The following is an 18,201-nucleotide window of genomic DNA, read 5'->3' on the forward strand; positions in this document are numbered from 1 at the left end:
CAGCCAGGGCAGCTTCAGCCACAGGCCTCGGGCTCCACCTCCGGAGTCTCCGAAGGACAGTCATACTCAAGGAGACGGCCGCTGAAAAAGGTCCTAGTCACAAGTCAAACATGTCCATGTTCCGTGCATTAAAGCTGCTTCTGAGTACTTCTCATAGGGTCACCCTTTCCTTGTATCTGATGTCCTGAGCCTGTAATTTCTCACCTATCTGAGAGAGAGGGAGCAGAAGTACTGGGGCTGACCTAAGTTTATAGGTCAACACCTCCACTGAGTTCAAAATGAAGCCCACTGCGACCTCATCAACTCGCCAGCATCTAAAAACGTTATTATGACACCTTCCAGGAGCTTCAAAATAGACTTAACACTTTTCCAAACCATGCTTCTGAGTAACTTAATTCTTAGAGTCAAGAAAAAATGTAGACTTCCTTTGGACCAGTACTTCAACCTTGACTGCATATTAGAACTACCTGGGGGACTTCTGACTTAATTAGTCTGGAATACAGCCTGGGCATCTGGAATTTTAAAAAGCAAATATTTGATAGAAGCCAATATATTTTCTTTCAAGACCATTAATTTCTTTATAGGACCTGGCTTCTATTTGGGCACGCTCTGACTTAAGAACGTTGATGGCACTGACTGGGTGTTTATAGCATTGACTGTGGTATGTGTCAACATTACCAGCCACTAACTTCATCAGCAAAGTCAACAGAACCAGTGGCAAGCACAAAATCCTCAATTACAAACTGTAAACCATCCGAGGCAAACGGAGCCAGCCAAAGACAGCCTCTGCTTCCTGGGACCACAATCCCGCTCCTCACCACCACCTTCTGACCTTCCTCACCATCTCCTGCCTCCTCAAAACCATCAGCAGCATCAGCTTCACTCTATGACAATGGCATTTTCACACTTCCCTCCACAGCGCCACCTGCCCCCGTCACCACTCTTGATACTTCCCCTGCTCCTTCCTCCTCGCCCTTCATGCCCTTCACATTCGCATGGCGTCCTTGAAAAGATGCAGCCACTTCTTTGTCACCTATATCAGACACAATGAAAAAACTCCCAATACTGCAGTGGCTGAGGCAGTGTGTGCTGTGGCCATGGAAGCGGCTACCACTCACGTAAATGCAGTGAGCAAGGTGTTGAGACAGCTGTGGCCACAAGGACAACAGGTCTTGAAAATAACTGAGTGGATGAGCAGCTAGAGCTGAGGAGGGGGCAAAGCTAGCACAGGTACAAGACCCAGCCATTGAGGTGGCAGCAGTTGAAAAGGCACTCAAGATGGAGAAGATGAGGCCCGGCTGGTGTGGCTCAGGGGATGAGTGTCAACCTATGACCCAAGAGGCCACAATTTGATTCCCAGTTGAAGCACATGCCCAGGTTTTGGGCTCAATCCCCAGTAGAGGACATACGGGGGCAGCCAATTAATGATGCTCTCTCATTACTGATGTTTCTCTCTCTCCCTCTCCCTTCCTCTCTCTGAAGCCAATAAAAATGTATATTTTTTAAAGATGGAGAAGATGAAAGACATGGCTGGCGATCCTCAGAGGGTAATTTTTATAAGGATTAAATGGGTTGCTCTCTATAAAGCATTTAGAAACAGTGCCTGGCACATACTAAATATTAATGTGCTTGCAATCTTTAGAGTGAGTGCATAATTAACGAACTCTGACAGCAATGTGATCAATGGTGCCACAGGTGTATCTACTGCTTCTCCTTAAGGCAGGGACCACGTCATCTTCATCTCCGATTCCACGACCTCTAAATCCATTCACACACACATATGCTCACTCAAAGATGGCTGGATGGGCATCACAACTGTGTATCTGTGATCTTTTCAGACTCAATGTAATGAACAGTAACGAACCTTCCATGAAAGCTAGGATCTTAGCAGATGCCGTATTACAGCATCTGGTCACTCCACATCCCATTACTTTTCAGAAATGTCAGAAGCAGCCAAGAGCTAATCAGGGTGTGCAGGGAAGTGGAAAGCCAAGAGCAACAAACCTAGTCCATGATGTAACATTAGCCCATACACTGCCAGGTATTTTTAAATCATGCTTTTAAAATGAATGACTCATTTAAAAGTCTCTTGCGTATGTGGGTCTGCTTTTAGAAATAAGTTTCTAAACCTTCAGCCTTTATCACAAACTAGACTTTTCACTCCTTGGAAGTACATGAAAAGCACACCACGTTAACCTCACCGGGTGGCTAGAAGTATTTAACATGACAGCATGTGTGAAAGCAACATGCACAGCATACGGTACCTTGTAGGAGCTTAAGAAATAGGATTTGAATCTGGATCTGAAGCACCAGCTGGGATTTCTACAAGCCTTGTTATAAGAGTAGAAGGGGACGCTCGCTCTCCCTCCCTCCCGGGAAAATGCCCTAGCCTTTCCCTCCCCTCTCTTCCTCCCCCACAGGCACACATCTCCTAAACTCTAAGGGTCCCCACAAGACTTGCAACCAGGGGAGCAATGGGCAGCAGCAGCTCATCCTGGGCTAACCCCCTGAACCTGTCTCCAAGGCCCCTTTTCTCTGACTTCCCAGTGAGCAGGCAGCCCCACCCAGCCTCATTTCTTCCTACTGCTTTTCTAGAGAGCCACAGCAGCCCCGCCCAGGCTCTCTCCTGTTGCTTCGTCTACCCTAAGCCCTTGTTTGTTTCACTGTCTCTAACTTTAATAAACATACTGTGAAAATAAAAAATAAAAATAAAATAGAAGGGGCTGGTGTTCTCCAATTTCAGCATCTTAACACGTACACAGATACAAAGCTGCGCTTCCAGCATCTGAGCAAGGGCCAAGGGCTTTCCATGCATTAGTGGTTAATTCTCATAATAATACTCCAAGGGAGGTTTCACTATTCCCATTTTTCAGATAAAGAAACAGGAGTTAAATACTTGCCCAAGTCAACTGGATCATTAGGAACCAGAACCCAGATCTATCTAATTCCCAAGTCCATGTTCTATTATCTAAGGCAGTGGTCGGCAAACTGCGGCTCATGAGCCACATGCGGCTCTTTGGCCCCTTGAGTGTGGCTCTTCCACAAAATACCAACTTCTGCACATGGGCCACAAAGTTTCAATCGCACTGTATGTGCGCGCACGTGGTATTTTGTGGAAGAGCCACAATCAAGGGGCCAAAGAGCCGCATGTGGCTAGCGAGCCGCAGTTTGCCGACCACTGATCTAAGGGATCATAACAGAGGCTCTCTTAAAGCGTTCTAAGACCAATGGAATCAAAACAAGTGGGTTCTGGTTTCCAGTTGGGATCTGCAACCTCAGACTACTGAACCCCCTGAACCTCTATTTCTTCATGTATAATAAGAAGAAAGGGAAGTTCTCTTCAACCTCTAAATTTGCTAGTTCTATCACTTTTCCCCTTTCTTGATTTCCCCTTTTCCCCTCTCTTCCCTCCCAAGATGGCCCAAAATGTGTTGCATGATCTTTATTTTTAAAGAAAAAGGATTAGTGCAATTATAGCACTAATCTTCCAAACAGAGATTAGTCATGGTTTCTTATGAGCTTCCGGGATTGATTTTTCACTCAGCTAAAAGGAAACATTGCGGTTCTCCTGGGTAGTCCATAGAAAAGCACTGGCTTATGGGGGCTAAAAATACAGAAATGCGTCACTTTTTAGAATTCAGGTTTCTGGCAACCCAACAATGCAACTAACCAATTCTGGGGAGAAGATATAGTTCCAGAAATGTTTCACAAAAAGATTTCCCTGAGTGCATATTCAATTTATAAAGCACAATAATATGTATATTACAAACTTTTCTCATTTCATAATCATATGATGAACATTGAAAGCTAATCTCTAAGGCAGCCAATAGAGGATTATACTAGAGACTAGAAAAACTAGACTAGTAACTTATCACAACTACCCCTGGAATGAGAAAGGCCATAACTTTCATTCTCTAACTTACTACCCTAAAAAAAAGTAGCGAGTACTTAGAAACAGTAGCCAACTACCCAGAAAGTCAAGAAACAAAGTGGTTTTTAAGTTCCAGATACAAATCCTCCCAACCTCAGCCATGATCAATTATTAACCCCTTACCTTCTCTTTTCTCCCACCGTGAGGCTAAAGCAAGGGTAACTAAAAATCCTTTTGAGATGTCCCATCTAATAATTGGCAAAATTATTACCTGTGTCCATACCTGGGTCTCCTGAATATATCACCTCGTAAGGTTCAATTATTCTTAAATTTTTCAGCTGAAAGTCACGGTGGCTCGCCCTTAAGAAGAGAAAGAACAGGATATTGCAGACTTTGACCACAGTAAACGTGGCAAGGCTTAGTCAGAGAGGCCATCAACTTGACTGAGCAATTTTCCTTCGTGAGTCCAAAGAACTCTTACCCCAGGATCAGTAATGAAATAAATGAAAACCTCAGATAAAACCTGCAGATAAAGCATCAGCATGACAGGTAAACCTTTTCAGGCCTAGCCTATAGTTCATGAATTTTCATCAGCTGTATCTCACCTCCTGTTTAACTAGGATAAAAAGACTTTATTTGCAATGACTGTCACATGGACAAATTCTTGGTTCTTTTTCAAATTTCCCTGTTCTTTCTTCATGGTGCCCTATTCTTTTTTTTTGTTCTTTATCCTCATTTAAGGATATTGATGACAGAGAGAGAGAGAGAGAGAGAGAGAGAGAGAGAGAGAGAGAAAGAGGAAGAGAGAGAGAGAGAAATGTGAGAGAAACATCAATCGGTTGCCTCCCGTATGTATCCCTGCAACCTGGGGATTGAACCTGCAACCTGGGTGTGTGCCCTGACGGGAAATAAAACATGCAACCTTTGGTGTAAGGGATAATGCTTCAGCCAACCGAGCCATCCAGGCAGGCCCATTGGGGTCCTATTCTTTCACTATGGTTGCTGTTCCCCTTCTTAGCTTTAATTATTTGGGGCCCTTGTTTTAGAATTCATTTCAGGCTTTCCACTATGGTCTGGGGACAGTAATTCTCAAGTTTGCTGGGTCTACTGGCTCCCTCCTGGTGGGTCATTCCTTGTGAGCTTTGTAATCTTTTAGTAAGAGCTTATGTTCATTAGAAAATGAGATGTGTCCTGGATTGTACAAGCATTTCTGTCATTGTCATTTGCTTCTGAGACTAATTTTCATGTTAACTTCTTAGCTAGGAGACTCACACACAAGTCTCCTGCCCCATAAGGGGATAGTCTGACACCCTGGACCCCTGGAATGAAGACCTATAGCATCTGATAACCTCCCCACGGCTCAGTTCCAGCTAAGTTCCCCAAAAATTCAGACTTTAAGTTCCACTAGTATAAATTTCTGGTACCTGAGGATTTTTCTTTCAAGTCCATTCAATCAACAAATAATTGTATTGAGAATCTTCTATAATCCAGGCCCTATTCTAGACAGAGCAGTGAACCAAGCATACAACACCTCTGACCTCAGGAGGTTTACATGGGGTTGGGGGAAGGGAGGTTAGCGGGAGAGAAGGGTAGGAGAGGAAAGGCAACAGACACAAAACAAGAAAACAGTGTGTCAGGTAGTGAGTATGTGTTCTATGAAACAAGTCAAGTGGGGCAAGGAGAAGAGACAGTCACAGACATAAGAGGAAAGATCTCTGATAGGGGTTTGTCAGGCAAGGCCTCTTTGCTAGCAGATGACATTTTATCAGAGACCTAAAAAAAAAAAAAAAAAAAGTGAGTGATCAGCTCTCTGGATTGTCTAGGGGAGGAACATTTCAGAAATGGAGCAAGTGCGAAGGCACTAAGGCAGGCATATGCCTGGTGTGCCAGAGGGAAAGCTAGGAGGCCAGTGTGCTGGGAGATGGGAAAGGAAGTGGTTAGGAGACAAGATCCGGGAGGCAACAAGGAGCCTCTTACAGGTACAGAAGGGGTTTTAGATTTTATTCAGCTATGAACTTAAAGGGAATTTTGTTCTAATTTTACCACATTTTTATGTGTTGATAGAGGGAGAGGCGTTCACATTCGCTCAGTCCACCACACAGCCAGAACCAGAAGACCAGACATTGTCGCCGATCACTCCAGGTCTGCTCTCAGATAGCTGCTACTGTCATTTCATGGCCAGAACGAGATGTTCTTTACTAGGGGAACCATGTATTCTTTCATTCAAAAGTAAATATCTCAACAGTTCTTATAAATATCAATGCAAATGTCCTCAAAAAATACTAGCAAACTGAATCCCATCTATATATATAAAAGCCTAAGTGACCAAACAACTGGTCAACCAGTTGCTGTGATGCGCACTGACCACCAGGGGGCATATGCTCAATGCAGGAGCTGCCCCCTGGTGGTCAGTATGCTCCCACAGCCAACCTCCCGTGGCCGGTCAACCTCCCGCGGTCCTTCCCCCCTGTCCGGCCCCCATTGTCCCTATGGAGACTGGGCGATTGGCCCTGATTGCAAGACAAGCCGAGGGACCCCACCCATACAAGAATTCGTGCACCAGACCTCTAGTAACATATAAAAAGGATCCAAGTGGAATTTATTCCATGAACACAAGATCGGTTCAACACAAAAAAAATAATGTAATAATATACAATATCAATAGAAAAAAGAACAGCCCTAGCTGGTTTGGCTCAGTGGGTAGAGCGTTGGCCCACAGATTGAAGGGTCCCGGGTTTGATTCCAGTCAAGAGCACATGCCTAAGTTGTGGGATCAATCCCCAATAGGGTGTACAGGAGGCAGCCAATCAATGATTCTCTCTCATCATTGATGTTTTCATCTTTCTCTCCCTCTCTCTTCCTCTCTGAAATCAATAAAAATATATTTTTTAAAAAAGAAAGGAAAAAGAACAAAAATTACATGGGAAACTCAGTAGAGACAGAAAAAGCATTTGACAAAATCCAACACCCCTTCATGATAAAAGTATTCAATAAACTAGAAGAGGAATTTCTCAACTTGATCAAGAATATTACAAAATCCACAGCTAACATCATCCCTATTGTTAAAAGGCTGAATGCTTTCCCTATAAAATCAGAAACTAAACAGACATGTCCACTCTTGCCATTTCTAGTCAATCAGGCAAGAAATTGAATTAAAAGGCACTCGTGTTAGAAAAGAAGTAGTAAAACTATCTATTTGCAAATGGCATTATCTTGAATATAAAAAATCCTAAAGAATCTACACAAAAAAATTAGAATGCAAGATACAAAGCCAATATGTAAAAATCAATTATATTTACATATACTTGAAATAAACAATTCAAAAATGAAATTTTAAAAAGTTCATTTACAATAGAATCAAAACAATAAATACCTAGGAATAAACTTAACAAAAGATATGCAAAACCTACACTCCAAAAACTACAAAACATTGTTGAAAAAAATCAAAGAAGACCTAAATAAATAGAAAGCTAGTCTATGTTCATGGGTTGGAAGACTTAACATTGTTAAAATGGCAATACTCCACAAAGTAGTCTACAGTCAATGCACTACCCATCAATTCCAGCTAGCTTCTGGGCAGAAATTGACAAGTAGATCCTAAAATTAATATGCAAATGCAAGGAAACCAGAATAGCCAAAACAATCTTGAAAAAGAATGAATTTGAAGGAGTCAACCTTCCTGATTTCAAAGCTAATAAAACTATAGTAATCAAGATAGTGTGGTACTGACATACAGACAGACTTCTAGATTAATGAAGTAGAATTGAGAGTTCAGAAATAAACCCTCACATTTACTGTCAAGGGTGCCAAAACCATTCAATAGAGAAAAATAGTCCTTTCAACAAATGATGCAGGGACAACTGGAGAGCCACATGCAAAAAAATAAAGCTCACACTATATACCATATACAAAAATGAACTCAAAATAGATCATACACATGAATGTTTTCTTAGAAGAAAACAGTCATAAATTTGCCTGACCTTGGATTAAGCAATGATTTCTCAAATATAACATCAAAAATACAAGCAACAAAAGAAAACAGATATACTGGACATCATTAAATGAATGACTTTTATACTTCAAAAGACACAAGTGAAAAGACAATCCATAAAATGAGAAGCAAATATTTGCAAGTCATATATCTAGTAAGAGTCCAGTATACATTGTATATAAAGAACTACTACAACTCAAGAAAGAAAAAAAGACAAATACCCAATTTTTAAATGGTCGAAGGTTCCAAATAGACATTTCAATGTCTAAGATATACAAATGGTCAATAAGCATATGAAAAGATTTTCAACATCATTATCCATTTGGGAAATGAAATCAAAACCACAATGAAATGCCACTTCACATCCACTAGGAAGATTATAATTTTAAAAACAAACAGACAATAACAAGAAAGGGCAAGGATGTGAAAAAATTAGAACCCTCACACATTGCTGCCAGAAATGTAGGTTTGCAACAACCCAGAGTTCCTCAAACAGTTAAACAGAGTTTTCCTATAACCCAGCAATTCCACTCTTAGGTTTAGAAATTGAAAACATAAGTCCACATAAAAACTTGTACACAAATATCCATAACAATATTGTTCATAATATCCAAAAATTAGATCAAAGAACTTGCTCAAGGCCTCACAGCAATTTGGTGACAGATAGTCTAGAACTAGAGGCCAGGACTCTCAACTGGACTCAGTGCTGTTCCCCTTCCCAAGAAGTCTTCAGTCTACACCTTCTCGCCACCATGAAGTGCCACTGGGTGGGTAAGGGAAAAAAGGGTGCAGAGAACTTTGCATAAGACAGTTATAGCACATTTTTCTCCCTCTCTCTTTTTAAAGAAATCCCAGCAAGGTTCTTGTTACCCTCCACCCTCCCCCAGCCCATGATGAGAATCTATCACTCAGGATGAGGCAAAAAAACAAGGACCACCAAGATCCTCAATCATAACCCATGAGGTGAGGCAACGGTAGAATGGAACAAGTTCAAGGGTGGAAATGTGGGTAATGTTGTCTTAGCCTACCCAGAATCCATCTCTTCTTTTGATGAGAGCACCTTCGTTTTCTTTTTGAGAATGTCTCCTCCAGTTTCAGTCCACAGAGTTGAGATGAGTCACCCACCAAGTTCTAGGATCCAGATCTGGTCAATCCATCCCTCCAGCCACAATGGCTGGTTCAAGATGGTCAAAAGGATCAAATCAGCCCAGGGAGACTGAGATTTCGGCTCCAACCAGTAAGTTCTAGGAAGGCTCTATTTCTGCTGAGGCTGTCAGCCTAGAACTGCTATTGACCTGCCATGAGGAAAAGCTGCCCATCAGTGAAGCCAACACTGAAGAAATCAGAGCCAAGCGATGCGAAAGAGAGGGAAGACTGATGCCAGTGTTGGTCTACTGACTCAGCTGCACCAGAAGCCAGCTCAACCCCTTTCTACCTACATCAATTTGAGTTCTGTTTCCATCACCTAAACTGCATCACTTTTACACTGAGTGGCACTCAAATTCTGCCAGGAGGGGAGGTGCCTGGGGCAAATGGTCTCCCTTCTCTCAGCCTCTGGTGGCCTCTTGTGTAAGGTAAAGAGGTTCTATCTATCAGCTGATGTTGAAGGACCCTTCTGCCTGTCCAGTGTGGTGATTCGATGAATCCAGAAAAAACCACCTTAGTCCTCAAAGGCTCTCCACCTGGGGCCTAACTCATCATCATGAGCTTGCCTGACGCCAGCTCCTTCCACATGCAGGTTTGCCACATCTCGTGCCTAACGGGCTGCAGCAAGGCCACGTCCAAGTCAAGGTCGGTTTGTGATCTGTCTACTCACAAACACAAGCTCACGCCATGGTCTGTGTTCAGCAAGTGAGCCTGGCCATAGTGCCAAGCGTGTTCATTCAAATTTCAGCGGGTTGGAGGATGGCTGACCGACCCCATGTGGATCTCCAGGGAGTCTGGCTTCTGGTCTTTGTGAACACTGCATCTCTCTCTCTCTCTCTCTCTCTCTCTCTCTCTCTCTCTCTCTCTCTCTCTCTCTCTCTCTCTCCTGCTCTGTTAGCTGCTCTAATAAGTATACCCTGGCAGCAGCCGGGAGGGGGGAGGGAGGAGGGGGAAAGGGGGGCGCGCTACTGGCTGAAATGTATTTAATGTGAGACTTGGGGATTTATCCGGGGAGAAGACAGGACATGTTACTGATGGGAGTCTCCAGGAGATGATGTCAAAGTATGGCCTTACACAGCCCTCTGCAACCGTTTGGGTGGGGAGCGGCCCGCGTTTGCCCATCTTTGTTGCGGTGACAGATCAGTCCGGCGCCTTGCATGGGTCGGTATTGTCAGGGTTGTAAATTGAGGATTCGATTCCCAGGGTCCCTGGGCGAGGGCGGGGACTCGCCGGAGGAGCCAGGGGGCGTCAACTTCCAGAGACAGCATGGCCTTCCTGCGGGCCGGGAGGGCCACAGTCACCGCCCCCCTCGGGCCGAACGCGGCCGCTCCGCAGACAAACACACTCATCAGGGGCCCGGGCTCGGGATCGGGCAGCCTGGGGGTGCCCGCGGCCCCGCCAGAAACAACCCGGAACTTGCCGGCTGCAGGGCGCCCTCCCCCAGCTCTCGCTCGGGGGGGCTCCAGCCAGCCCGGGCCTTCCCCGGCCCGCAGCGGGCCGCCCGCCGCTCTACCCCCGCGCGACCCTGCCCTCGGGACGGCCACACGCGCACCGGGCCCGGGGAGCCGCACGCGCCCTTGGCCGGCTCCCGGGCGCTCTCCTCACCTGACTCGCGGTGCCTTCCTGGAGGCTGCCATTCGCCGTGACGTGCCCCGGCCCACGTATGGGGTGCACAGACCAGCTGATCACCCGCGGGAGGGATGGAGGGAGGGAGGGAGGGAGGCCGGCCGGTGGGCGAGTTGCTAGGCGCGCGCGCCCGCCGGCCACGCCCCCGGCTGTGGCGTGCGTGAGCGCCGCGGCCCCGCCCACCCGCAGGGCCCGCCCCCCGCCCAGGTCTGGGCGGTGCGGTTTCCACCCGGAGGCCCGCCTGCAAGCACCTGCGGTCTGGCCTGCACACAGCAGCCAGGTCAGTCCTTTGCAGCCTGAGATCATGTCCCTCTGCTGCTTAGCGCTTGCCGATGGGTCCTCATTTTTGGGGGGAGAAAGGGGGGAGGCCTAGGGATTCAATGAGAGCGGTTCTCAACCTGTGGGTCGCGACCCCTTTGGCGGTCGAACAACCCTTTCACAGGGGTCGCCTAAGACCATCCTGCATATCAGATATTTACATTACGATTCATAGCAGTAGCAACATTACAGTTATGAAATAGCAACGAAAATAATTTTATGGTTGGGTCACAACATGAGGAACTGTATTTAAAGGGCCAGAAGGTTGAGAACCACTAAACAATTATTTATTGTTGCAAGTATTACATATGTCCCCTTTTTTCCCCCCATTGTCCCCCTCCAGCCAGGTCCCGCCCCCCCCACCACCACCACACACACACACACACCCCGCCATCACCACCCTATTGTCAGTGTCCATAGATTAAGAATATTTGCATACAAGGTCTTTGGTTGATTACCTCCCACCCACAACCCTTCCCCTGGCCTTCCCTCAGAGTTTCTTCATTCTGCTCCATGCTTCCATGTCTCTGATCCACTCCATTCATCAGTTTATTTTGTAGTGTTTCGAGTTAGAGGGTGTGTCATTTCTGTTAATTTTTCTCACCAGTCCCCAAAGAGGAAAGAGAAGGGCTTTGTTGGCTGAAAGGACTGCAGCAGGAAGAGCCGCCTTCCAAGGAGGGCGAAGAGGAGGGACGCATGGCCAGTTCTGCAGGGTCTCACATCCTGAGGTCTTGGAGTTGTCCCCAAAATCACTTCTCTAGATCGCTTCTAAGTCCAACTGTCCACTCCACTCCACTTGGCTAGCTACTAGGCACCCCACACTTAACTTGTATGAATGGTGCTCCCTACGCACCAAAAACATGCGCCACCAAACCAAGCCATCTTTGCCATCTCAATCAGTGGCTACTCTGTCCTTTCAGATGCTCAGGCCAAAACTGTAGAGCCAACCCTTCCTCCTCTTTCACACCCTACCTCAAGCCTGTCAGAGAATCGTGTTGGCCCTGTCTACAAAACAGATCTTTAATCCGACCACTTCTCACCACCCCCAGCTGCACCGCCTCCAACCTGTGGGCCAGTGTCACTACCGCCTCACCCAGGTGATTGGTTACTCTGGCCTCCCTGCTGCCACCAGGCACCTGCAGTCTGGCCTGCACACAGCAGCCAGGTCAGTCCTGTGCAGTCTGAGATCATGTCCCTCTGCTGCTTAGCACTTGCCCATGGCTCCTTGTTTCACTCGGGCTAAAAGCTGTACTTGATATGTACCTGACTCATCACCTTGTTCACTCTGCTCTGGCTAAACCAGCCTACTTGCTTGTCCTTGAAAAAGTGGGGTTCCCTCACGCCATAGGGCCTTTGGACTTGCTCTCCCCCAAATACTCAGGCTCCCTTACCCTTCCCTCACCTTGCTTTCAAGTCTGTTCAAGTAGCATCTTTTCAATGAATGAGACCTCCCTTGACCACCCTATTTAAGATTATAAACCACACACACACATACACACACACACGCACATGCACACACACACACACATTCCAAATCCCCGTTACTCTGCTCTATTTTTTTCATAGCACTTACTGCCTTTTTACATGAAAAAAAAAATTTACTTATATGCATTGTATTCTGTCCACCATTACATACCACATACACACACACACACACACACACACACACACACACACACACACACCATAGCCATCAGTGCAGGGATTGTTTCTATTTTGTTTAATGGTGAGTAATACCTGATATGTAGGAAGTTCTCATATATTTTCGGTATGAATGAATGTCCCCAGAATGTGAAGTCCTCAAGGATAGGGATAGCCGCTCTCTTGTTCATTGTTATGACCCTGGTGCTTAGAATGGCACCTGGCACAGAGTCAGCACTTAAGAAATATTTGCTAAATGAAAGTGACCACATTTTTTTTTTTTTGCTTTGACCTTGGTGAAGGCCTGTAATCAAATAGGTTCTGCTGCCTTCAAGAGCCCGAAGTTCTAATTGTTATTCAACAAGCATTTTGACAAGCTAAATCCGGCCCTGTAGACCAAGTATGAAAAAAATAAATAAATGATGTGGTGCCTTGGAAAGCAGCAGACGTCTGCTCCATTTCCCCAAATTTATGGAGCCAAAAAGAGGGAGATTGTAAATAAAGTGACTGGTCCCAGCCCACAGCTGAGAGATGGTGGGAAAGATCATGTTGTACTAGGGAAAAGGAGAAGTCAAAGAGTTAGATAACTGGGGCCTAAAGGGAACAGGTATTTCGTAATCACACTGCCTAGAGGAGTCTGCTCAGAATTTATGGCATCTGGCTTCAGGGGAGAAAAAGAGAAATAATTGTGTTCCCTGAAACAGATTTGTAGTCCTGTTTGCAGAACAACAAGGCACCCTCCCCCCTCTTGAACTTCATTCTGCAGAACCTTAAGGAGAAAGTGAGCCGGAGTTTCACTAAAGGTTGAGAACACTAGGCTCTTCTCATGGCTCTGCAGTCCTCACGTGTTTGAAGAGGTGGGACAGTCACACTAACATTTACTGAGCGCCTGGCCCACAATGACCCAATGAGTGAAGGACTGTTGACCTCAATTGACTGCTTGAGGAGACAGGTTTTTAGAGATTGTCATTTGCCCAAAGTTTGCAAGCTAGTGTGTGATGGGGCTGTGGTGCGCATTCAGGCAGCGGGATGGATTCCTAGCCCCTGAACACTTAATCACTAAATTACATGGAAGAAACACTGAAAGTCCCATCATCCAGCCTAGCCCACAACAGTGGAAGGAGGGAGGCAACCAGATTCACCATCCAAACTCAGACTGGGTAGGTTTTAAATGGAGCCAGAAATATTAAGTGCGTGGAAACATGGGTTGAATTGCATCCTCCCAGAGTTCATATGTTGATGCCCAAACCCCAGTACCTCAAAATGTGATCTTGTTTGAATATAGGGCCATTGCAGATATAATGAGTAAAGATGGCGATTTTCAACCTTCTTCATCTCATGGCACACATTAACTAATTACTAAAATTCTGCGACACAACAAAAATTTTATATTTTTTGCTGGTCTGACAAAAAAAAAGTTATAATTTTGATTCATTCACACCAGACAGCTATTGTTGTGTTGGCTGTTGTCATTTTTTTATTTAACAGTCTGAGGGGAAAACGGTCAGTGCTCCTAACTAAATAGTCAGGCATTGCATGTTTTAAAAATTCTTGCGGCACACAGGTTGAAAATCACTGAGTTAAGATGAGGTCATAATAGAGTATGACCCTCATGCAGTATGACTGGTATCCTTATTAGGAAGGGGAATTTGGACACAAAGAGAATGCCAAGTGAAGAAAAAAGCAAAATTCAGCGTGATGCATCTACGAGCCAAGGAATGCCAGCAAACCACTAGAAGCTAGGAGAGAGGCATGGAACAGTTTCCTTCACGGCCCTCAGAAAGAACCAACCCTGCGAATGCCTTGCTCTTGGACTTCCAGCCTCCATAACTGTGACACAATAGATTTCCATTTAATCCACCGAATTGGTGGTACTCTGTTCTGAAAGCCCTAGGAAACAGTACAAAATGGGTTCTAAATGTCCAAGTGTATCCATGTGAGACTGTCATTTTGGCCACACAACATTCACCCATTGCCCTTCTAGTTACCATCCTCCTATTTCCTTCTGAGGATCCATCCTTTTCTCCTTCCCTCCCTCCTTTATTCCTCCTTTATTCTGTGTTCTCTGACTGAAACACTTGTATTCTAGGAGTCCACCGTGACCCAGTGATAAGCCATAGGGATAGGCTCAGAGGTTGCAATGGGACCAGGGTGTGGGAAGCCGCCCATTGTCTTCACCAGCAGAGAGGTGTGGACAAGGAACCCGGAAGGCTGGTGACCCTTGAGCCCTGGCAAAGGTCAAAGCTATGCACCCACTGTTTAGTCGAGACAATTGTAGCTGAAGCAACTTCCCCACCAGATAGTCATGTAAACCCTTACTGATAAGATAGTCTATTACTGGAAATTGCCTGCCTAAGGGCTATGGGTATATCCCAAATTGAATAAAAGGATGGCAAGGCCTGAGCCCAAGTGGAGTCCATCTTCTTGCTTTGGGCTCCAGTCTGGCCCCCCAATTTCCAAATTATTATTTCTTGTCTCGTCTCTGTCATTTGCACACAGCCCCTTCTCCAGAGCCCAAACCCTGAACCACGTGGGATGTGGGTCTTCACACCAGGGCAATGAAGTTTCCTGGTAAGTGCTGGCACAGAGTCTTGTTCTCCTCTGCCAGGTGAGAACCTGGATGCAGATGCTCTGAACCTCTTGCCTCCACATGCAACATGTGAATAGCACCAAAGCAGCAGAAGATAGAGAAGAGAGGAACAGAAGCAGAAATCTCACAATATTATTTGAGCCCTGAATCCTGCCCTGCTTGAAACTAGATCTCCCACTGGACTTTTCAGATGTCAGCCAAAAATTTCTTTTTGTGTTTAAGCCAGTGTGGCATGGAATTTCTGCTATTTACAATAAAAAGACTCCTCATTGAATAATTTTAACTTTGTTTCATCTGTGCAACTGAATTGTATACGTGAAGTAGCTATAACCTCTTAAATATTGATCATTAGTTATGAACTAAGAAATGGAAAAAGTAATTATAAACCAATGTAATATCCTACTTTATAATTATACTAGAGGCCCAGTGCATGAATTCGTGCATGGGTAGTCCCTCAGGGTGGCCTGCAGGGATCAGGCCCCAGCTCATGCCCCCAGCCTCGCAGCCCTGCAGCCCCGCCTGGCACCCTGCAGTGGCCTGGCACCGCCCCCTCACCTCTGCTCCACCATCCTACCTATGGGGCGATCGATAGGGGCTGCCCCCCATGCCCAGCTCTCTCAGTGCCTAGAAGCTGGGTGGCAGCCCTACCCTCTGCTGCCGTTGCTGCTGGTCATGGTCAGTGGGCTGATCAGGCCCCCACTCACACCCGCCTTGGCCTGGTGCCTCCCACTCATCTGCTCCACCATCCCGCCAAAGTCCCACTGTCATTGAGGCCCATTGGAGCTGGCAGCATCTTCACTGCTGTCCACTACCAGCGCCACGTCACTGATGCCCGCCATGGTCTGCGCCACCCCCTGGTGGTCAGTGCACATCACAGCAAGCGGTCAAACTCCTGGTTCAACTCCCAGTCAAATGACTGCCCTAGGGGACAATTTGCACATTAGGTTTTTATTATATAGGATATGTAACTTTATAATTATATATATTCTGATATAGACATGGTTTTAGAATAAAAGAAAAATTATCCACAACATATTAACAGTGCTTTTCTTAAGTTGGCAGATTTCTGAGTGATCTTAATTTTGCTATGCTTTTTTGGGTTGGGTTTGGGTTTTTTTGATTTTCTTTTTTATTTAAAAGAAACTCGAATACTAATAATTTCTCTGATCATTTCTCCTTTGAAGATAGAATGAAGGACCTGTTATATCCTCCAAATCTGAGCACCACTAGCAATAGTCCTCCAACCTTCAATTTGATAACTGGTTGATGGCCTAACCATTGATCGAAGAAGGGGGCAGCACCCCTTTGATAAACCCCCAGATGAAAGGACTGAAAAATAGAAATTCTTATAGACTAGCAAACAAAATTATAACTCTAGAGGAGGATTTTAACCTTTTCAAACATTTCAATTTGTTTTACTAAAATTGATAGTTATAAGAACAGTGACGAGTGAGGCTCTCATAAATTGTTATAACATGGCCTTATTTTTTTTATAAAGTTAACTGAAAGATAGGCTTGTGGTTACACCCTAGAAAGGAATGGGAGAAGAAAGGCCAAATTTCAGGATTGCAGAGTCTGCCAGAACAATGTACTGTAAATTAAGGGTGAGAGAATGCATTTGGCTCAGTTCAGAATTCACTCACCCTTTGTATTCAATGAAAACTAAACTCAGACCTCTTGATATCTGAGTTCCATTTACTCTTGGCAAAGTTCACTTCTCTGGTTCAAATTTTAAAAAATGGCCGGGAGGGTTTCTTGGACTACAAATGGTTCTTGCATAAACAACATGTTGATGAGCTAAGTGTAAATGAATCAGAAACATACAGAGTAAGCGGCTCAAACACACAGAAACCTCCTATGCTATAGGAAAATGGGCTCAGGGAAGCACTATGTTTGTCTCTTTTTTTAAGGAGTATTCCTTTTACCGTATTTTATCCCTTTCTCGGGAAGTCTTTGGGAGCCCTTTGTAAAATGTGGGGAAGGGAAGAGAGTATATATCCAGCTGGTCCTAATGTTGACTTTTCATAATCCCTAACTATGCCTTAAAAGCAGGGCTTTGGAAAGAGGCAGCATGACCTCGAGGTTAAGGTCAAGTGAGAAGTTCTGACCCTAGCCCTGCCACTAAATAGGCATGTGACTTCAGACCGGCAGGCCACCCTCTTCTCTGATTTCCTAAGAAAGGGCCTTTGACCAGCCTCTTCCAGGCTGGCTATGCATTCGATCAAGTCATAATCAGAGAACTTGAAGTTGACAGCCTGGCATATGTGTTATATGTGACCCTCACTATATTCCTTCTCTTGAGTGTGTGTAACAACTTTATATAATTCACATGCCATACAATTCATCCATTTAAAGCAGTGACTTTCAACTAGTATGCTGTAAGAATTTTAAAAACACACTATACCTTTCTATTTAGTCAGGGGCACTGACCTCTTTTCCCTTAAATTGTCAAATAAATTTTAAAAATGACAACAGCCAACACCACAATAGCCATCGGGTGTGAGTGAATCAAAATCATACCTTTCTTTGTCAGATCGGCAAAAAAACATGTATTTTTTTGGTGTGCTGCAGAATTTTAGAAACTAGTTTATGTGTGCCATGAGATGACAATCACTGCTTTGAAGTATGCAATTCAATGGTTTTTCATATATTCATAGGGTTATGCAACCATCACCACAATCAATTTTAAAACATTTTCATCACCCCAAAAGAAACCTGCATGCTTTAGCAGTCACTTCCCATTTCCTTCCATTCTTCCCTCTCGAACCTAATATCTCTACAGCGTTGCCTCTTCTGGACATGTCATATAAATGGAATCATATTTTAACTGGCCTTGTGTGACTGGCCTCTTTCACTTATCATTGTTTTCAAGGTTCCTTGATTTCTTTTTCTTGCCAAATAAGATTCATATAATGTTTATCCATTCATGACTTGATGGACATTTCAATTGTTTCCACTTTTTGAATATTGTGAATAATGCTGCTGTGAACATTCAAGTACAAGTTTCTGCGTAAACAT

The 18,201-nt window shown here is 44.8% G+C and overlaps 1 protein-coding gene across 3 annotated transcripts in view; it reads right to left on the minus strand.

Moving 5' to 3' along the window:
* The window catches only part of XPNPEP1 (X-prolyl aminopeptidase 1), a 45,655-nt gene extending 34,880 nt beyond the window's left edge, over positions 1–10,775 (minus strand). Inside the window, exons 1-2 of one of the 3 annotated variants that reach the window (XM_059661343.1) lie at positions 10,614–10,775; positions 4,155–4,231 (exon numbers count right to left, since the gene is read on the minus strand). In XM_059661343.1, coding sequence (XP_059517326.1) covers positions 4,155–4,231; positions 10,614–10,645 — 109 coding nt within the window. In that variant the 5' untranslated portion in view covers positions 10,646–10,775. Of the gene's footprint in view, positions 1–4,142; positions 4,232–10,613 lie in introns of all 3 variants that reach the window. The other 2 variants (XM_059661341.1, XM_059661344.1) reach the window with 2 other exon arrangements.
* Positions 10,776–18,201: the final 7,426 nt, after the last annotated feature.

The sequence above is a fragment of the Myotis daubentonii genome, chromosome 13, assembly GCF_963259705.1.
Source record: "Myotis daubentonii chromosome 13, mMyoDau2.1, whole genome shotgun sequence".
NCBI classification, from domain to species: domain Eukaryota; kingdom Metazoa; phylum Chordata; class Mammalia; order Chiroptera; family Vespertilionidae; genus Myotis; species Myotis daubentonii.